Source organism: Diabrotica virgifera, chromosome 10 (assembly GCF_917563875.1).
Source record: "Diabrotica virgifera virgifera chromosome 10, PGI_DIABVI_V3a".
In the NCBI taxonomy this organism is placed as follows: domain Eukaryota; kingdom Metazoa; phylum Arthropoda; class Insecta; order Coleoptera; family Chrysomelidae; genus Diabrotica; species Diabrotica virgifera.
Window position 1 is genome coordinate 79,834,504 of NC_065452.1, and position 23,357 is coordinate 79,857,860.

The following is a 23,357-nucleotide window of genomic DNA, read 5'->3' on the forward strand; positions in this document are numbered from 1 at the left end:
CCATTAAGAAGAACAAAAAAATACACTTTCTTCAAATAAACTTTTTTATCCGATGCCTAGATTTTGTGTCATTTTGGAACTACTAAAATTTTTTATTTCATTAGTAGTTCCAAAATGACACAAAATCTAGGCATCGGATAAAAAAGTTTATTTGAAGAAAGTTTATTTTTTTGTTCTTCTTAATGGAGGTACAGGCTTGTTTTTTTAATATTGTATTTAATTACAGAGTAATTTCCACATATTAGTAAATTTTTTAAATTGGGCTCTGTATGTGTGCCAAATTATGTGTGCCAAATATCTCGAAAAAATATTCAAAATTATAGCCGCAATCTTGGAACGCGTTTTAGCTACCTGTTGATCGCTACTGTATCACCTTAAGAGAAAAATTACAAAATACCTTTTTTGTTTCGAATGATCCAGAAAATTTAAAATAATATCTTAACGAGCCGAAAACAATTTATGGGCCATTCCACGAACATACGCCTGTTTTGGATTACTTCGACAACGAATATTTTACTGTGCAACATAAGAAGTACGAAAGTAAATGGCGCTAATAATTATTCCAATACACAACAATGTAATTTGAAATTTACTTTCGTTCTTCTTATTTTGCACAGTAAAATATTCGTTGTCGAAATAATCCAAAACAGGCGTATGCTCGTGGAATAGGGTATAGTAGAATTTATTAAAAAAAGTCATTTTTTGATTATTAATTAATTATTGTCTGTATAAAATTATATCGGGAACATTTTGCTTTTTATAATTTTTAACAGCATAAATTCTATATCAATTATTGTTGAATATTAAACCGGTTTTAAATTAAATTAGGTTTTTTAACAAATGTAAACATATTTTAAGTTTTTTATTTTTATTTAAGCTATTTATAATACAAAAATAAAAACAATAAAATACAATAATATAATACAATACAATAAAATACAATAATACAGTATAATACAATAATAATAATACAATACGATACAATATGCAGGGGTCGGCAACTTTGGCCCGCGGGCCGCATGCTATCCTCTTTTTGAGGGCCCGCCAAAGCATCAATATAATTTTAGAAAAAATCAAAAAACTTAGTGTCGTGCCGAAATGTGGCCGATGACAAAAATGCGGGCTAACAGAATAATGGGAAGGTGTATTTCACTACAACAACAGTAGATACTTAATGAGAAATACAAGTTATTTTTAATTTGGTAAAATAATTCAGGTCTTATCATAGAAAAAATAAATAAAATGCAACAGAAAAAAAAATTAATGAGAAAAAGTGTGAATTTAATGAAAAGTTAATTTCTTTATTAATAATTTTATTAAAGCACTATGCTTAATTTGCAAAGAATCTATAAGAGTACCTATTCAAAGAAATTAGCTTGTCTCACCACTACATGAAACACAAAAGTGAATGTGATAAATTTGAATCTCAGTTCAGACAAAATAAAATTGGCTCTTTACAAAAATCATTAGACGGACAACAAAGCGCTTTTAAAAAATGTAAAGAACGCAATTCAGCATTAAGTAATCAAATATTTCAAAATAGATTGCTTAACATAACAAACCATTTACGGATGGATAGTTCATTAAAAAATTTATTAAGGGGAAAGAAAGAAAATGCAAAATTTTGACGCCTGTCAAAATGTTCAATGCATTTTAAATGTAATCATTTTTTTCGAATCTTGAGAAAACTAATAAGTATTTTTGAAAAATTTAAACGCAGTACTCGTATAAAAGATTACTTTATTACCGAGAGCCGAAAGTCCCTTAGAATGAATATAGTTTCTTTTGGATGAGATATTTGAAATTAAAAATCACACCAAATTTTCTCTTTTTTTTTCACCCTTGTAACTTATTAAAATAAACATTATAGAAGTTTTCAGGGACTTCGCCTTCGGTAATAACGTAATCTTTCATTCTGCGTTTCAATTTTTCAAAAATAATTATTACTTAGTTTTCTCAGGATTCGAAAAAAATGAATCCCATTTAAATAGCATTGAAACCGAAAGTTCGTACCCGTTCCCTTAACGCAATTTGACCAAAACAATTTTAAAAATTTGAAAATTTTAATTTGTCTGTACGCAGAGCAGTTCGATGTATTAAAATTATATCAATGTTTAGTACAACAACAGAGGTAGAGGTTTAGTACAACAAAAAATGAGGTGTTCTCACCAAATAATGCTTCAAATACGATGTACAGAATAATTTTGAATTCGGTTCCGCTAATGACCTTTCTTTTTGTCCTTAACTTAAAAGTTGAAAAAGTTTAATTTCTCTTGATTCATATTTATCGTCTAATTATTTTAACTGTACTAATGTAATATGCGATAGAAATATGGAGGCGATTTTACCTCAACCTTGTACAATAAACGGACAGAAGAGGTCATTTAATTTAAGTACCTCGGGTTATTGGATCGATAGCAGTCTAAATCCTAATATAGAAATAAGATCTAGAATAGAACAGGCCAGAAAATCTTTCGAAAAAGTTAAAAGACTGCTATATGATTCTCGAAATAAATTCGAAATTCTACTACGTTTATCAAAAACCTACGTTTGGTTGACTCTTCTCTATTCTATGCAGTTGAAATGTGGATCCTTAAAACTGCAACCATTAATAAATTGGAGACCTTTGACATGTGGATCGACCGGAGAATTCTCAAAATTTGTTAGACATCGCATACCTCAAACGAAGAAGTGCTGCACGGAATATGCAAAGCACGATAACTTTTCAACAACACAGTGAAAGTTAGAAAAACATCATACCTAAGCTACATATGTACTGAGAAAGAATAAGCACTAATATATATGCTCAACTGACAGTGAAAGGAAAGATCGAGGGAAAGAGAGGCCTAGGAAGGAAAAGACTATCGTGGCTAAGAAACATCCGACAATGGACAGGGCTAAATTTTGAATAGCTAATAAGAACTGATACGAGACAGACAAGAGTTTGCAATAAAATTGTAGTAGCCAACCTTTACCTTCAAAGGAGAGGGCACTTTAAGAAGAAAAAGAATATGATATAATGAAACAATAAAATATATAAAAACAATGTCGTACATGTAAAATCAAAGATTTTCATTTTCATGTAGAAACATTATCATTTCCACATTTTCTCCGGTCAATCGATTTCTTCTGTCAGAAATTAATTGACCAGCCGTTGAAAATACCCTCTCTGATGGTACTGATGTTGACATTATGCATAAATATTTTTTGGCCAATTGCGCTAAATGCGGATATAAGAAAGCTCTGGTTTTCCACCATTCCAGAGGGTTTTCTTTTCTAGGAATTAGACTTTCGGCTAAATATGCCCTTACTTCGATGATTGCTGCTGCTTTTGAGTCGATGTCTTTTGGTGTCTCTACGGCCTTATCAAAGTCTTCCCAAACTAAATTTTGATCGTCATATGCGGCCGTTTCTTCTCCGGTATTCACTTCGTCATTGTCATGGTCATGAATAATATCTTCCGACCGTCGTTCCGAAATGATTAGTTTAGCTACCTCATGTTGAATATGCTCTTTGGTACTATTGGAGTTATAGTCTGAATCAAACACTTTGGTTTTGAACCTTGGATCCAAAAAAGCACATCTTGCCATTAAAGTGTTTGATTCAGCAGAACCGAATCTTGTCCCTATCTCTTTTTCGTAATGATAGATAAGATTCTTAATTTTGTCACTTGTTGTACTCTGTTCAATTTTATGGACAGCTGAAAGCAGGCCCTTTACAATGACAATTACCTTCGATAAGGTTACATTTTGTTCTGCACTCATCTCTGTAGTGAGCTGTTCAAACGGCTTTAAAACGCAACACATTTCTTTTAAAGCGACCCATTCGGATTCCGTCAACAGTTCTACAGGAATCTGCAGAATTCCTATAGTTGCAGTTAGAGGCTCGCGAACTTTTAGAAAACGCTCAATCATAAATTATGTAGAGTTCCATCTGGTCGCTACATCGTTTTTTAATTTTAATGATCTTTGACCCTCATTCATCTGACCTTGCATAGCCTTAAATTTAGTGTTAGCTTTTGTACTTCTATGAAAGTACTCTACTATCGCCTTAACTTTTTTTCGTAATGGGGACACATCAGAAATTTCTAACCCACTTTGAACAATTAAATTAATCGTGTGAGCAAAACATCCAATGTGACCCCACTCAGTCAACTTTATTGCTGCCTTGATATTTGAAGCATTATCTGAAGTTACCGAGAAGACTTTTTCTAAGATATCCCATTCATTCACAACACTGTATAAGTCATCTTTTAAATGTTGCGCGGTTTTACTATCATCAAACTGATGACATTTTAATAGAGTGGAATAAAGCGTCCAATCTTTTGTAATGAAATGGACTGTATAAGCTAAATAACTCGTTTGATTGTGTTGAGCAGTCCAACCATCGGTGGTAATGGAAACTGAACTAGCGGTGGACAACAAACCTTTCAACTTTTCAGTTTTTTGGCTGAATTTTTGGGGCAAAAATGAATAGGTAAATGTAAAACGACTGGGAATGACATAAGATGGTTCAACGCCCGCCATTAGGTCCCTGAATCCGCCATTTTCAACAAATGAAATTGGTTGCAAATCATGTACAATCATATGTAAAATTAAGTCATTGAGTTCTTGCTGTCGTCGTAGTGAACAAGGTCTATTTAGGTGACTTAATATTGATGTTTGAGAGGGTTGTTTTAATTTTTTAGACGACAAAGGCAATGCAGATTCAGATACACTTGTTAGCGTCGTAATCTGACTTGAAGTTGAAGCAATGGATTGAGCATCTTCATCATCATTTGGCTCTACAAGTAAAAAATGTCGATTAGCCGTCATCGAAAAATATCTATTAATACTCAAGGCAAATTAGAAAAATACAAGGAAAAATTATTTAGTAATTATTGGATTGCTGGAATCGAATCTTAAGATTGCATCAGTAATATAAGTTTATAGAGCTAACAGAAAGGGTGCTATTTTGTTTATTGACAAATTAGCGCTCCAAAATCTTCTATTTTTCAGTTATTGCTCTGTAACCAAGATTTTAATTTTAAACCAAAACTACCCGAATTAAAATTCATAGTAATTTAATTGGACACAGATTTTTCCGCTTTCCTTTGATAAAAATTTTTCTCGGAAATTCGGGTATTCTCAATAAAACTTTTTATTTTCAACTAAAATTTTAGGGAAGCAATTATTCATTATATTTTCAGAAGCCGGCGAAAATGGAACAAAAAATAGTTTAACAACAATTAAATTGTTAATTAATACTATATTGAATATAAATTAAGTCAATTAAGTTAATTATAAATTTACGGTCGCAATAATAACCAGATTCATTGTGGTACACCAGAGTAACTATGAATTTTGTATAAAAAGGCACTACTCGTATACCTGTCTAATGTACTTTATAGAATTGAAATTGGACTATCAATTTATTTAATTATCGATGAATAATTTATTCTACAATTTAGTTGAAAGTAAAAGATTTTGTTGGAAAAACCCAGATTTTCCGAGGAAAATTTTCGTCGAAGGAAATCGGAAAAAAATACCTCTGTGCAGAATTAAATTACAGTAGATTTTAATTCGGGGGGTTTTTGGTTTAAAGCTAAACCCTTCGGAGTTACAGAGCAATAATCGAAAAAAAAAACAAAATTTCGGAGCTCTAATTTGTCAATAAACAAAATAGTACACTTTTTAACAAAATAGCTAAAAAATATATTTTTTCTTCAATTATTAAAATTTGTGTTAAGAAAAAAAATATCCTGTATATTTTATGATGTAGTAAAACTAGTAAACTGAATAATATATTTTGTTTGATTATAATATGTATTACAAACACCCATTCCGTAAAATAGTTATTTATATACCAAGTCAGTAAAGTCTTTACTGACGTGGTGCATACAAAATTTTATCGCCAACATAATTTGGTTGGAAATCAACTTAGAAATTGAATTCCGATGATTCGCACCTTAAAGTTGACTACGTAAGAGTTTGGGCTCTGCAATAATTTAAAAATAATTAAAAATTTATAAAATAAATTGAATAAAAACCTGTCATTTATCTAACTTCTTTAAAATCTCATTACAACTTATAACACTACACAATTTTGTTAATTTGATTATCTTCATTATTCATAAAATTAATCATCTTTAATTTTAATAATCCCTGAATTAAAAACTGGAAAATGAAGTACTGAAAGCTTGGATATAATGCCAAAATATATTTTATCTACAATTTCAGTTTCTACAAAAATTGGATATTGGTTTTTGATACTTACTTGCAATTTACAATTTAAGATCTTTTGAAATTTTAGATGTCATAATAAACAATTTCATGGCAGTGATGACAGATAACTTGCAAGATGGCCGCTTTCGATTTTTAATCGATAGTTATCACTGTTATCAGTATTGAATAATTACTAAATCGGTAAAGTTTTAATTTATTTTATATGAATATAATTACAAAATACTACAGAATTTCACTGTTTGACATAAATTTAATAGTTAATAGCGCAAATTAAATAATTAAAGTAAATAAATTTTAAGTTCACTTAAATTCTCGCAATTCGATTACTGCCATCGATCATTTACATTCAATCTGGTTTAATTTGATTAATCGCGGCAGGTAAAGTAAAATTCTGCTTTCAGTACAATAAAGTGTTAATGTACTGCCGCAAATGAGGGCAAATGAGTACAATAATGAATTATTTTAGTGACTGTTGGCGATAAAAATTATTAACAATGGACACATTTCTTGACCTAGTCTAGATTTACATATACACATTAAACTATTAGACATTATAATAATGATTCATTTCGGCAGTTTTTTTACCTTTCCATAGGTTATTATTGTTGAATAAGGTTTATTATATCCGAGTCTTAAATAAACCTCGTAAATATACATTTCTGAATGGCCCTTATTTTTGTTTTAGTCTTTAGTGTTCTATAAATAAGTCGCTAAGACTTAGACAATTAGACACCGCACGCACACATCTTATGATAAATTGAATGTCACTCAAATGCAATAAAATTTACATGGATAGATTCGTCTCTGAATCAAAGTTTACGGAAATCACATTTTTGAAGTCCATAAAACTGTCCTCTTCATAAAAATTATTAGTATAATTATTATATTGTCACTATTGAAAAAAGATTAACACAGCATGAGACTAACCCTTACTTTGGGGTGGGTCGGTGGAAGTGCACTGTCGTTCTGTCGTACTGTACGCTATGACTGTAAGGTCATCTATAAAAAATACTTTAATACCCGGAGAAAGATTTACAGTTCCTTTTCACAAAATATTTTTATTCTTTCTATCTATGTAGGTATTTACATACCCATATGATATGGATATGATTTTAAATTTATTTATGTGTATCAATTTTCGTTATTAATTGAAATTCAGAGTTGGTGCAATCTACTGATGTAAAGGACATCGTACACATATTATGGAAAATATAATGTCACTCAAATTCAATAAAATTTATACGAATAGATGCGTTTTAAATTAACGGTCAAATCTTATCATTGCGCCAACTCTATATTTTCAATAATAAGAGCAGAAATTGATATAAATAAATTTGAAATCAAATGGGTACGTACATAAGTTAGAGTTAATATATACTTCGAATCGTTAATAAATTCATTTTTTAGTAAAATTGTGGCTTATTTCCCATAAAAAATACGTAATTATAAAAATGCCACAAGGAAATAGCTTCAGAACAACATTAAGTTAGAGAGAGAAAAAATATTTTAAAATACCCAAATTGTCGGTACTCCATAAATCAGCGGATTAGTTTCACTAATCCGCTTAGACCCAGCGGGGTTTAAGCTCTTGTGAATAGCACCCAGAGCAATAGTAATTGTAACTGACACTTTTACTGACTCAAAAAATGTGATTTCGATAAACTTTAATTGCAATTTGCGCCGTAATTAATCATAATTAAGAGTTGGCGCAATGATAAGATTTGACCGTTAATTTAAAACGAATCTATTCGTATAAATTTTATTGAATTTGAGTGACATTATATTTTCCATAAGATGTGTGCGATGTCCTTTTATTGTATTTGAGTGATATTAAATTTTCCATAACATGCGTGCGGTGTCCTTTCACAAGAAATTTATACTTTTCACTGATAATGCCTGTATAGATAAAGACGACAGATGATACAAAGGAAGCCTCGTTCTCAATGTGATAAATACTGAATTTAACAAATATTTTTGAAAAACATTTTGTTCATTGAAAAAATGATTGCGAAATACTATATGGACATAACTCATTGAAGCAATTTATACGTGGAAAGCCTATCGATTCGGCTATAAATTTTGGGCTCTTTGTTGAAGTAGCGGACATTGTTATAATTGCTGAATCTGCAATGTGCAACTCACTGGGTATTTTTTGACAACTTATTTAACAGCAGAGATTTGTCAATTCATTTACAAAAATGTGGATACCGAGCAATACGAATATTGCGGGAAAATATAATATTATCGAAGTGTCATATACAAGATACGAAAAGAAGCTCGTAGTTCATATGATTTTCAGTTTGATGTACCTAAATAGAGAAATATTTTTTGTAAAATTGAGGTAATAGGTGTGTTACTATAGCATCTAATTTTGACAATATGGAACCTACTAAGCTACTACATTATATTGAACCGTAAGTTCAAAAGAAAACGTTTAATTTCTCAAACACAAGTATAAAAAATTCTAATACATAATTACATGGCAGGCGTTGATCAACACGACTGGTTTGAGTGCTATGGTTTGTTGGAAAATGTTCCACTAAAATCAGAGCCAAGAAGTGGTATTGGTCAATATTCACACGATTCATTGATTTGGCATTAGTAAATGAACTAGTAATAGAACTTCTCTACAACGAGTCAATAAGTCAAATATTACTTTATTAGATTTTCGTCGAACTGTAGCAGTTCCCTACCTAAAATTGACTCTTAGTTCAAGAAGTGTATAGGAAGACCGAGTACATCATCAGCAAAAGTTTCTATGGATGTAAGATTAGATATATGGGAAAGAACCCTTCATGGAAAACGTGAAAAGCAGAGGCGATGTCAGGGGGAAAATTGTAAAGCCAACATACTGTGGAAAATGTACTGTAACATTATGTAAAAATTGTTTTCTACTACAGTATCATAAAAATAAACTTGATTTTATTAGACGTGAATAAAAATTTTAATTCTCGCAACCGATTTAAACCCATTCATACATACCTTCGATTATATGTAATAACTGTAACGCCCAGCGTCCTATTTATGTAAATTAATTTCAAAGATGCAAAGATGTAAATTAATTTCATGTATATTTCCTGATTAACAAGATTACAGATAATTATGTATACCTAATTAAAATTTTGAAATTTGAAAAAAAAAATATCTTGGGCGTTAATGGGGTAAGATTCAATTCCAGCAATAAAATACCTTAACTATAAAACTTTTCCCAAGAATTAAAAACAAACAAAAAATAAGAAATTTTTAAGAACAAACAATGATTAATTACAATTTACTATTTTATTCGAAAAAGAAGTAAAAATTTACCTAAGTGGGAAATTATACATACTTATTGACGTTTCGACTTCTACTTAGGAAATCGTTATCGAAATACAAAATATAAATAAATTAAACAAATCCTGTTTATGTTGCTTAATAGAAAAGTTCTTCTAATTTAATTTAATCTGACTCATTCATATTGACAATTCAGACATAATAATGATACCACAAAGAAATAGCTTCAGAACAATATTGATTAACTATTTTTTAAAGTATATTAATTTTATGCAACGTAAAGATTAAAAAAGTATCTACAATAATCTGCCTTAAATGTGAACTTACTTAATCGTTTCAATGATGATGCACCTGTATTGGAACTAGCATGTTTATTTAAAAAGGTGTGATGTTTGATTGATATGTGTTTCTTCAAATTTGACGTTGAACCGCCTTTATAGGAATATATTATTCCACATATATTACACTTGGCCTTCCCATCAGATGAAGGTGAGAAATGTAACCAAATTTCACTTCTTTTATATGTTTCTTCCATATTAACCTAAAAAATTTATGGCTTTTTAAATTTGTACACAATGATATTTACGTTTCATAATGCTACACTTGCATGTAAGGTTTTGTTTACATAACTAAGTAACAGAAAAGAGGATACCAACAACAACCCATATCCGTTAAAAATAAAGCAGGAAAGCAGAAATACATAACTATAACTACTGTATCAAGGTGCCAGAAATGAGAAAAGAGGATACCAACAAAAACCCATATGCATTAAAAATAAAGCGGGGAAGCAGAAATAGTAGAGAGGTGGAAAGGATATTTTGACGAATTACTAAAGGGCAAGTTGTCAAAGAAAATGCGTGAAAGCAAAAGCAGTAAATGAACACTTAGAAGACATACAAGATAAATCGCCCAGCAAAGAACGAATCGAGTAAATAATAAAAAATCTTAAAAATAACAAATGCCCTGAAAGCGATAACATAGCAGCAAAGACAATTCACTTATATGGGTGGAGAATTGCTATGCTAAATGGATATACAAAATCATAAAGGGAGATATGGATAAAATAACGAATAACAGAAAATTGGAAGGAAGCAATTAGTATTTATCCATTACACAAAAAAGGCAACCAAAAAGAATGCAGTAGCAGTAACTACAGAGAAGTAGCATTAATAAATACTGTATCTATATAAAATCCTATCAAAATTCATAAAATATAAACGTGGAAAAGAAGTTGAACATCTAGTATAATAGACGAATATAGGTACTGGTTTAGCCGAGGGAGAAACACAAAGGACCAAGCATTCGAAGCAGAAAACTATGAACAGTGTTCATTGAATACAACTAATAGCACTATTTATCGACTTCCAGCAAACGCAAACATACTAGCATACGATATAATAAAGAAGAAAACATGAAAAGAGGCGCTTGAGAAATCGGGAGTTAGCAGAAAGTTACGCACCATGATACCTCTTAATTTAGAGAATACATAAAACAAAGCCAAATAAACAATCAACCATCAAACAAATTTATAGTAAACGAAGGATTAAGGCAGGGCGATCCTTTGTCATCACTGCTCTTATTAGTCATCAATAAATGACTCCTGTATCAAAAAAGACCCTAAGTTTTGTCGTTTGCGGATGATGTGGTGTTGCCGGCAACAGGAAAAAAGAGCTACAGAAGATGGTAGGTACAGAGAATAGTAAAAGCAGCAGAGAAAATGGGACTGTAGATAAATGAAACTAACACAAAGAGTATGGAATGAACAGATGGTCAGAACAAAAAGGGATAGCAGTTTTAAAGTAGAATTAGAATAACTAAAATCATACGAATTCGAAATGGTATAAAGATTTACGTACCTAGAAGCAATAATATTACGTAAACTGAACATTAAAAAAGAAATACAAGCTAGAATAATGCCAGGCAATAGAATAGAAGTATACATGCGCTTAATGGAATGTTAAAAAGCAAGTTTTTATCAAGAAAGGCAAAAATATAGTTATATAGGTATACAAAACAAGTATACAACCAATAATAACATACTGCAGTAAGACATGGACAATGACAAAAAATGAACAATATTTACTGGAGATCTGGGAAAGGAAAATACTGAAGAAGATATATGGAGAGATAATAAAGGACAGTTTATGGATAAGATGAAAAGCTGAGTTAAATGATTTATACAACCAACCTAATATAATATGAGTGATAAAGGCACAGAGACTTATATGGCGACGTCGTCTAGAAAGGATTCCGAACATGAGGACTCTTAAAAGGGTACTAAACTACGCTATAGCCTCAAAAAAGAGAAAAGACCAAAAAGGAGACCAAAAAATATATGGAAGCAAGAGGTCAAAAAAGATATGGAAATATTGGGACTAGAAGATCAGAAAAGAAAAATGAATAAGAGAAAGGGGTGGAGAAAAATCATATATCAAGCCAGAGAAGATCCAGTGGTCAGTACATAAAAACAGGGTGCGGCATTAGTGCGAGGAAGTCCAATTACTCGTTTGGTGTAAGAGATACGAAAAAATGTATTAAGGTAAAAGTTGGGACATATATATTACCATGATTTAAAAATATTTTCAAATACACAATAAACAATAAAATAATTGTTTAAACAATTTCTGCCCAAAAATTTCTCCCGGCACCAATGACCAAATCACTCTTCGCCATTATAATTTTTTGAAAGGGAACATTTTTGAACAGGAATCCGCAAATAAAAAGAAACAGAATCAGAAAGTAGGTATAAAATAAAGTCTCCCTACAAACTGTACCTTGGACATTGAACTCAAAAATAGACAGGAACTTCTTAAAATGGCATGTGTTCGTGTTTGTCCTTTTTACTAATCGCACGTGTCATCATCACTCAAAATTTCTCATGTGTGTGTGGTCCACTAGTCCACTCAATCACTCAACTTAAGAGAAAAATTACAAACGACCTTTTTTGTTTTGAATGACACAAAAAATCTTCTTCTAACCAAAAATTAAAATTAACCGAAACAATTTTAAAATTGAACAGTACCTACTTCAAAAAATTTTCAAAAATTGTTAAATTCTACGTGTACCAGTGAAAACACAGAAATGATCCGATATAAGGACGACCTGCACTCATGCGCACTGATCTGTTTAATGGATAAAAATTATAAATGTAATTTAGTATGTTAAAAATTATTATAAAATACAAGGAGTGCCTGATATAATTTTGTCCTGACTGATTAAAAAATATCACTTTTTTTGTAAATTTTACTAAAATTTTTTCGGCTATGGCAGATATTATTTTAAATTTTTTGGATCATTCAAAACAAACAATTCTGTAATTTTTCTCTTAGTTGACCGTTTTTTAGTTATAACAATTAAAATAAAAAAAAAAAACGAAAAATAACGATTTTCACGGCTCAAAAACAAGTAAAAATATCATTTTTGTTCCTTATGTCTACCAGTTCTTTATAACTATTTTGGACTTATTTCATTTTCAAACATTGTTTTTTAGTTGTTAATGTAGGCCCATCACCCGTCTTCCCATAAGGAACTTTCCTCATTAACAATTAGTGCTTATTATCAAATCATTAATTTAACTATTTTGATTACGAAATAAGCCACAATTGAAAAAATAATTGTCATTGTCAAATCGAATGTCGTTGTCAAAATACAAAAAATTATTAAATTAAACAAAAATGGTGTTTCTTAGTAAAAATTCTTCTAATAATTTATTTAATCTCACTAATTTACATCGGCAATTCAGACATATTATATTATACATTTTAAAGTAGAAGACTAAAATGATATTGCCAATATTTATCAGTTGTTTTCCTGAGACGACTTTACTGAAAGATAGTTCATTCGATTACGTGAAATCAACCCAACTCAAGAATATTTGTCACAAAAAAATCATAGCATGTGATCTGTATTTAAAAAGACAACCACATGCAACGGTCACAGTAAAATTCTCGTGTTAAAGATTTCATAGTAAATCACGAGGGAAAACCAGGAAAAAACCTCGCGTATGGAATCTCTAACACGAGAATTTTACTGTCACCGTTGCATTTGGTTGTCTTTTTAAAGACAGATCACATGCTACGATTTTTTTGTGACGGATATTCTTGAGTTGGGTTGATTTCATGTAATCGAATGAACTATCTTTCAGTAAAGTCGTCCCAAAAACGCAACTCTTTAATTTTAGCAATACCATTTTAGTCTTCTACTTTGTCTGCATTGCCGATATAAATTAGTCAGATTAAATAAAATAGAAGAATTTTTTACTGAGCAACAACATTTTTGTTTAATTTAGCAATATTTTGTATTTTGACAACGACATCCGATTTGGGCGTCGAAACGTTAATAAAATAATTTTTTCAATTTAATTGTGGCTTATTTCCCAATTAAAATAGTTAATTATAAAAATACCACAAGGAAATAGCTTCAGAACAAAATCATGACTTGATGAATTCAAAAAATAGTTATTTTTCTACGGCCGTGCTTAAACAGCCACTTTCCCGCACGCATTTCGTTACCAAAAGTTGCACTTTCCCGCACGGCGTGCGGGAAAGTAGAATACCTTCTAATATTATACTATAATACATAGAATAAACTAATATTGAGATATTATTTACTAATTTATTTCAAATGTATCTTATTGTGTTCATGTTATAATGAAATTATTGCAATAATTCGATGAAATAAAATTATTTTGACATAATATATAAAAGTCACATCAGTAGAAAATTACAATGGTTTTAAATCGTCGTCATGGAAACTAATGTCGTCGGCATGGTAACCCATTAAATTAAAAGTTTAGTTTTGACAACCTTGTTAAAGAATTAATTAGTGTATTTTTACTCCTAAATAAAAATTGATATGCCTCTATTTTTTGTGGTTTTTTTCCAAACGTACGGCCCTAGAAAAAAGAGACTGCCGTTGACCCGAACGACGCGACAGCGGAATTCGGGCAAGCAGTCGAGTGCGGGGAAGACACTTTCCGCATGAGTTAGGAACAATATTTTTTCTAGGACCGTACGTTTGGAAAAAACGCCACAAAAATAGAGTTACATCAATTTTTATTTAGAAGTGAAAATACACAAATTAATTCTTTCACAAGGTTGTCAAAACCAAACTTTCAATATAATGGGTTACCACGACGACGATATTGGTTTTCCATGACGACGATTCAAAACCATTGTAATTTTCTACTGATCTGACGTTTAAATAATACGTCAAAATAATTTAATTTCATCGAATTATCTCGCAAATTTCATTAAAACATGAAGACAGTAAGATAAATTTGAAATAAATTAGTAAATAATATCTAAATATTAGTTTATTGTATGTATTATAATATACAGTGTGTCCACAGATGGGGTTCCTAAGAGGAAAAACTTTTTATTTTCAATTTTAGCGAAAAATGTCATTCTTGATAAGTTTTGCTTGTTCTAAAACCCCATAAAACGAAATAAAATTCAAGTTTTTCAAAACCTGCTTAATTTTGTAGCCAATTTTCAGTAAATCTATAAATTTTTGCACTAAGTTCGAAATCATAACAATAATCTAGTGTTGGTAAGCTACAATGTAGCTTAGTAACTGTCAACTCCGATAAATATTTTGCGAATTGGCATTTTTTTTTCGACAATGTTAAACAAAATATTGATCAATAATGACATTCACAAGATAAATTCTTTGTTGAACGCTTAAAGTTGTCGAAAAAAAATGACAATTCGCAAATTATTTATCGTAGTTGACAATTACTAACCTACATTGTAGCTTGGCAACACTAGATTATTGTTATGATTTCGAAGTTAGTGCAAAAATTTATAGCGATTACATAAAATTGGCTACCAAATTAAGCAGGTTTTGAAAAACTTGAATTTTATTTCGTTTTATGGCGTTTTAAAATAAGCAAAACTTTTTATGAAGAATGACATTTTTCGCTAAAATTGAAAATAAAAAAGTTTTTCCTCTTGGGCACCCCATCCGTGGACACACTGTATTATACGGCCATATTACAAGGTATTTTACTTTCCCGCACGCCGTGCGGGAAAATTTACTTTCACGCACGCCGTGCGGGAAAGTGCAACTTTCGGAAACGAAATGCGTGCGTGAAAGTGGCTCTTTTAGCACGGCCGTAGAAAAAATATTTTTTAATTGTGTTTTTGAGCTTTGAAAATTCTCATTATTCGGTCTTTTTTAGTTTTAAATTGTTTACAGTTGGAAAACGATCAACTTAATAGAAAAATAATTACAAAAGACGTTTTTTGTTTCACAAAGATCCAAAAAATCTAAAATAATATCTGCCCGGGTGAAAAATATGTAGTAGAATTTATAAATAAAAGTCATTTTTTAATTGTTAATTAATAATTATAGTCAGGACAAAATTAGATCGGCACATCTTGTTTTCTATATAATATTGTTAATATACTTACATACATGCTGAGGAAACTTGAGGGAAGACAAAAATAGCAAATACTGACATGAGGAATACGGATTGGTGGACGGACGAAATACGAGAGAAAATAAAGAACAAAAAAGACAAATGGAAGAGACACGTAAGCACAAAGAACCCGGAAGATTACGAGGCATATAAATAAAAAAGGAAAGAGATTAAACTAGCAGTGAAAGTAGGAAAGGAAAGGTCATGGGAGCTGTTTGGACAACAAATTATAGGGAAAACTCTTCTACGGCGCATTAAAGCAACCGACAAAAGAAAGAGCACACGATGCCGAATATAAAAGAGAAGAATGGAAACGTACTAAAAGAAGAAAAACAAATAATGGTAAAATGGAGAGAACATTTTAAAGAGCAAACACATGCAGACAAGGACAACATAGTGGAGATACAATGAATGAAGAACAACAAGTGGAATCCATAACAAGAGAGGAATTAGACAAAGCAATAGAGTAAAATTAGGCAAATAATCACCAGGTAAGGATCATATCACCCCGGAAATGATCAAATTCATGGGAATAGAGGAAATGGACAGCATGAAAGAACTAATGAATGATATCTTAAGTAGAGCAGAAATACCAAAGGACTGGAAGAAAGACATTAAATTACCAATTACCAATACACAAAAAGGGAGACAAGAGAGACAGTAATAATAACTAGGTATCACCATATCAAGCATCCCTGGGAAGTTATTCGCAGGAATAATAGATACAAGAATAGAAACCCAAATAAAACAACTATGGAAGATACACAGTGTGGATTCAGGAAGAACAGAAGCACGCAAGACCTAATATTCACAATAGGACAAGTAAGTGAGAAGGTAATCAATAGGAATAAAGAGATAGGTACATATATGCTTCATCGACCTGGAAAAGGCGTTTGGCAGAATCCGAAGAAAGGACGTATGGAAGACAGTAAATGAAAGAGGAGTCGACAGGCTTCTAATAGAAGTAATAAAGGATATGTACAAAAATAATACAAAGACAGTAAGAACTAATAACGAGGAATCCAGAGAATTTACTACAAGTCAAGGCGTCAAACAGGGATGCGTGTTGAGTCCACTGCTATTCTCAGTGGTACTGGATGATGCAATTAAGAAAGCCAAGAGAAGAATGAGAAAACTAACATTAGGATATTGGCAAATGAACTATTGGAGCTACTATTTGCAGACGACATGGTATTTATAGCAGAAAACAGAGGAGACTTACAGAAAAATCTTGAAATCCCAGAAGAAAAACTATCACAAACATAAATATGAAAATTAATATAGATAAAACAAAAACAATGATAATCTCAAATACCAGGAAGACACAAGCAATAGAATTAGACGGAAAACAACTAGAGCAAGTGTAATATTTTAAATACCTAGTAATAATAATTGAATCAAATGGTAAACAAGACATGGAAATAAACGATGGAATGGGACGAACAGGAAGGTTATTTAACACTACGAAAATATACCAGATACCAGAGAAAATAAAAACGGGAGTAGTTAGTTAGATCAGTAGTTAGATCAACAATCATGTATAGCAGCGAGGCATACACAATACACATTGACGGGGAGACAAAAATCCAGAGTCAATGATACGGAAATGAGGTAATGAGGAAAATAGCAAAGAGTTATGTGCGTAGATGAAATCAGGAAAGAACTCAAAAAGAAACGATTGGCACTGGAAAGTGCAAGAAACTTAACACAGGATCGGAAAGCATGGAGACTACAATGCCAAACTCAACTCCACCAGCCTTACACCTGAAGGTAGAAAGCCTTAGGACTAAGAGTAAGTAACATACTAAATTACATATCAAATAATAATTTTTATCAATTAAACAGAGATCGGCGCAGGTCGTCCTTATATCGGATTCTCTACTATAGATGATTAATCCTAAATCAAATAATGCGGAGGTAGCTGATTGATTGCGTAAGTAATTAAGAATTAAAAAAAAACGTATATGATTAAAAAATAACTTAATTAAATAAAATGCACATTACTTTACACAATACTTAGCATAACAGTCAAATTTCCATTTACCCATTTTCGCAGCAAGAGCAAGTAGTAATTCTCTAGTTAAAGAGACAGTTAAGAAAGAGAAAAAGAACAGTTGGGACACATTCGGAGAAAAAATGGATGAAAAAGCACAGAGAATGTAAAATTATTTTATAGCACCTGAAAAACCTAAGACGTATCAAAGAAACAAAACTAAAACAAATAATAAACAGGGAATGAACGAAGGAACAATAATAAACGACGAATAGAAAATAATGGAAAGATGGAGGGAAAATTTCGAGCTGATACTGAATGGAAAGCAAGGGAATATAATGGAAAAAGAAAGCCATATCAACAGAGAATAAACGAGAAACATGGAAAATTCAGAAACTGTAGAAAAAGAAGAACTGGAAGAAGCAATAAGATAAAGATTTGAAAAGCACCAGGAACCGATGAGGTAGCACCACAAATGTTGAAATATATAGTAGTAAAAGGAAAAGAAAAATTGTTAAGTATACAAATAATCTAATCTGGAAGAGAAAAATAATACCCAGAGAATGGACGAATGCAATAATTATACGTATGTATACACAAGAAAGGAATAGAAAACACAAGAGACTGTAAGAACTGTAGATGTATATCACTACTATATGTAGCAGCAAAATTATACGAAACTGTAATAGAAAGGACAATTAGAACAGAAATAGAACACAACTTAAAGTACGTACAAAGTGGATTCAGGAAATGACATAACACCATCCAATAAGCATTAGAAAAAGCCTTAAAGAAAAATAGAGAAATATATCTGAGCTGTATAGACAAGAAAAAAGCATTCGACTCAATCAAAAGAAAGATATATGGGTAAGCCTAAAGAAGAAACAAGTAAGTGAAAAACTGATCGAAGCAACAAAAAGTATATACATACATGAAAAAAAAAACAAATACAATAAAATGCTAAATATGCAATCAGAACCATTTGAAACTACACAATGAAACTAGACAAAAACTGGATTTTAAACAAAAGACATTAGAGCAGAATTCATGCAGCAGAGATGAAGTACTTCAAAAGAACCAAAGAAGAACAGATAGAATAAGAAATGACGAAATAAGAGAAAAACTTAAAATCAAACCGATACTCGACTCAATTAAGGAGAAAAAATTGGCATGTTTCGGAAATTTAACCCGGATGGACAATAACAGACAAGTGAAAGGAGTGTGGGAAGCAAATCCAATAAGGAAGAACAGAACAACAGAAGAGGGCGACCCATTATGCAATGGAATAGTGGCATCTCGCAGATACTACAAAGTAAGGGTAAAACTTGGCAAGAAGCAACACAAATGGCAATGAATAGGAAAGAATGGAAAAAGTTCATTAAGCACTTGAGTCTAGACGCAACTTTCGACACCTTAGACGAGGACTGATTAAGTTTGAATGAATGATATAAAAAATAATGCAAAAATTTTTGTAAAAAATGCAATGAACGGGTATGTTTTTAAATTATGAATGGCCCTACACTGAAAGTTATCAATATGTCTACTGATTAAGTAAGATAAATGATTAAAAAAAATAACGTAATTAAATAAACTGCATATTATTATTTAAATAAAATAATAATAGGCTACACTTTACACAATAATTAGCATAATATTCAAATTTCCACTTACCGATAGCTACTTTCGTAGCAAGTAGCAATAGCAAAGATACGTCTTTTGAAGAGTGAAGAGTTGAAACTGAAACGGCTTCTTCTTCTTAGCACTTAGCACAAGGGTACGTAACGTATTGCTTGTTTGAGCGTTAATTAGAATCTGAAACACTGAAATGAAATTGAAATCTTCGGAGCATCGTAGTTTCCTTCTACCCCTTCCTTCTATCCAGAAGTAGAAAGTTAAATCCTTTATCCTTTTGTCCATTGAATCTCGATGGTCAAAAAGCACACATATGGTTACATATTACGGAAACCTCGTTCGTTACAACTTATCTCGAAATTCGGAATAATACACAATTGACAAGACAAGACAAATTACTTTATCACACACATTTCAAAAAAGTACTTCATTTCCTTCGTAAAAAGATACGGGCACAATTAGACTTGTCGCTCAGTTGTAAGTCCATATGTTGTAAGAGAAATTTATGAGGGGCTTTTGAATTTTCAAAAACCATGCCTTTTGTTAAATGCGTAACCATTAAAAGTAGATATTTAACTCAACACAAGAACGTGTCAAGGAAGTTCCTGTTCCTGGAACTTAATTACTCGCAATTTCGCGGTACTAAACTATTTTAACACGTTAACTGCCTCATAGACGTTTACTTATTAATTTTTGGCGAAGTTAAAATAAGGTAAATATTTTTAAACTAAACGTACATAGAGGTATAGAAGAAGGGTTGGTGGTGAATAAGGGTTTTATCTATGGTGAGTGAATCCATACATAAAAATTACAAACATGTTTTTTTGTTTGTACAAAAGGGTGTACCTATGTATAAATTTAGATCTGTTATCCAGTGATAACAAAAACTCCAATAGTCTCTTAGATTATTGAAATGTGCCTTTAACGCTAAGTACTTCACTGCACTTCACTGCTGCTTAGAACCTAAGAACCTATACGGTAGCTCCAGTGGTTTGTGGCTCTTCAGTCTCCGAGTCTGCTCAGTGCTCACTATTATCTATCAGGATTAGTGCAAGATTGTTTGGGTGGTTTTTCAATTCCACCAAATAGCGGCTGCTGTATTCACTTACTATTTCCTTAACTGTGCCTACTTGGGATCGTCTCGGATTTCCCTGTTTGGTATAAACCAAGAAGGTGCATTTGTTATGGTCCCTAGTACCTTCGACTGAAAGCGTATAGTTGTACATGTACACTTGTACCTATATGAATATGTTCTGTTAGAATATGTACTTGTACCTATATCATAAACTGGTACTGGTAAAATGATACGCAATTTGGGTTTCACAAAGGCCTGGGAACTCGTGAAGTTCTTTTTTCACTTAACATACTTATACAAAGGTGCCTGGACGTCAATCAAGATATATACAGTCGGAAAAATGAAAGAATACCTATGAACGAACATACAAAATACGCTGTATTTTCCTGTTACCGTGTCACAAAGAAAATTGTCCAGTGCAAGTACGTGTAACAATAATTATTACATGTACTTGCGCTGGCCAATTTTTTGTGTAACACGGTGACAGGAAAATACAGCGTGTTTATATGTTCGTTCATGGGTATTCTTTCATTTTCCTACTGTATGCGTGTTTTATTGACTATAATAAATCATTCGATAAAGTACGACATTAACAATTATTAATGCATGTCCGGGAATCAAAGAACATAGACTACAAATGACCTCAGGATTATATCGAATTTATACTATAAGCATTGAGCAAAAGTACGTGTTAACAATCAGTTGTCAGAGGAAATTGAAATCAGACGTGGAGTGAGACAGGGATGCGTGTTGTCGCCAATTCTTTTTAATGTCTACTCGGAAGCGATCTTAAAAAAAGCTCTTGAGGGTGAAACAGGTGGAATAAAAGTAAATGGAGTTCCCATTAACAACATTAGATATGCGGATGACACTGTCATCTTAGCTGAAAATATTGGGGATTTTCAGAGGCTGGTGACCAGAATATAGGAGTTTGGACAAGAATACGGGCTACCAATGAATGTCAAGAAGACAAAGTTTATGAGAATATCGAAAACTCAAAGAAATAACGAAAATCTATTCAAAAACGGATCGAATATCGAACGAGTCGACCAATATGCATATCTTGGAACAATGATCCAACTCCACAGGAGATTACTTACAGGAAATCAAAATCAGAATAGAAAAGGCTAGAGTAAATTTTAACAAAATGCGAAAAGTGCTCTGCACAACAGCTTTAAAGTTGGAGCTAAGAGTTAGGTTGGCTAGATGCTACGTTTTCTCGACTTTGCTTTATGGAATGGAAGCTTGGACCTTGAATGCTGCATCAATGAAAAAACTAAAATCATTCGAGCTGTGGGTGTACAGAAGAATTCTGAAAATATCGTGGACAGAACACGTCACAAACAAAGAGGTCGGTTCTGATTGCATATTCGTATTCAGTGACCCCAAAAACCCCCCGAATAACAAAATCTGACCGTATACTGATTTTGACATGTTTATGAACTTTTGGATGCATTTTATACATTTTAAAATGCGCTTATGCATTTCCACCCATTTTTCTATTGTAATCTTTTTCTTGAGTTCATCCTGAACACAACGCAAAAAGTTGCAAGTCTAGGTGCTCTATTTAAAAATCTATTTATTCTGGTGCTTTTAGTGCTAAATGCCCTGGTCTAATTCTAATAAAACCAATGCAATGCATACAAAATTAAAGTTGTTGATCATTGATCATACTCATACTGTAGAAACATAATCATTTCCACATTTTTACGGTCAGTCTAGAAAGTATGTAAGTAAAGTAATGGTTGTAGATTGTAGATACAATAATCGTTACTCGCTCTTCTGATACGATTGGTAAGAAGTAACGAAGTAATCAGAGTAATCAAAGTAGATACAATAGTCATTAGTCGCTCTGATACGATTGGTACGAAGTACCGAAGTAATCAGAGTAATCAAAGTAATCAGAGTAATCAAAGTAATCAGAGTAATCAAAGTAATCAACGATTGGTACGAAGTAACGAAGTAATCAGAGTAATCAAAGTAGATACAATAGTCACTACTCGCTCTGATACGATTGGTACGAAGTAACGAAGTAATCAGAGTAACCAGAGTAATCAAAGTAATCAAAGTAATCAACGATTGGTACGAAGTAATCAGAGTAATCAAAGTAATCAGAGTAATCAAAGTAATCAGAGTAATCAGAGTAATCGAAGTAATCAGAGTAATCAAAGTAATCAGAGTAATCAAAGTAATCAGAGTAATCAAAGTAATCAGAGTAATCAAAGTAATCAGAGTAATCAAAGTAATCAGAGTAATCAAAGTAATCAGAGTAATCAAAGTAATCAGAGTAATCAAAGTAATCAGAGTAATCAAAGTAATGAGAGTAATCAAAGTAATCAGAGTAATCAAAGTAATCAGAGTAATCAAAGTAATCATAGTAATCAAAGTAATCAGAGTAATCAAAGTAATCAACGATTGGTACGATGTAACGAAGTAATCAGAGTAGTCAAAGTAACGATTTGTTTCTCTGAATAGTAATCGTTACTTTCGGTAATCGCAAGTAACGAGTACTTTGTAACGAATAGTTACTTTTTCAACATCACTAGTATTTGGGTTTTCCGTAACAGAAAGCAGTACATCAAGTTCGTTAACGTCATAAAAAATAAATGGTTTATTTTTATTTAACTTTTCGTATCTATGCAACATTACCATTAGCACAGAATCTATCGAGAAATCTCTTAAAAACGTCCTTTTTGTGTGTCTTCTATCAGGATACTTTTAAGCGTAAACTTTAGAAGC

General features: G+C 31.7%; 2 protein-coding genes across 2 annotated transcripts; both read right to left on the bottom strand.

Moving 5' to 3' along the window:
* Positions 1-327: 327 nt before the first annotated feature.
* LOC126878738 (E3 SUMO-protein ligase ZBED1-like) lies at positions 328-22,713 on the bottom strand. The gene is made up of 3 exons (XM_050641607.1): positions 19,583-22,713; positions 9,825-10,038; positions 328-4,783 (listed from the first exon to the last, which is right to left on the bottom strand). Exons 2-3 carry the CDS (start codon positions 10,030-10,032, stop codon positions 3,918-3,920), a joined length of 1,074 nt encoding a protein of 357 aa, XP_050497564.1. The 5' UTR covers positions 10,033-10,038; positions 19,583-22,713; the 3' UTR covers positions 328-3,917.
* On the bottom strand, positions 3,063-3,914 carry LOC126893084 (E3 SUMO-protein ligase ZBED1-like). Its single transcript, XM_050663027.1, has one exon. It carries the CDS (start codon positions 3,912-3,914, stop codon positions 3,063-3,065), a length of 852 nt encoding a protein of 283 aa, XP_050518984.1.
* Positions 22,714-23,357: the final 644 nt, after the last annotated feature.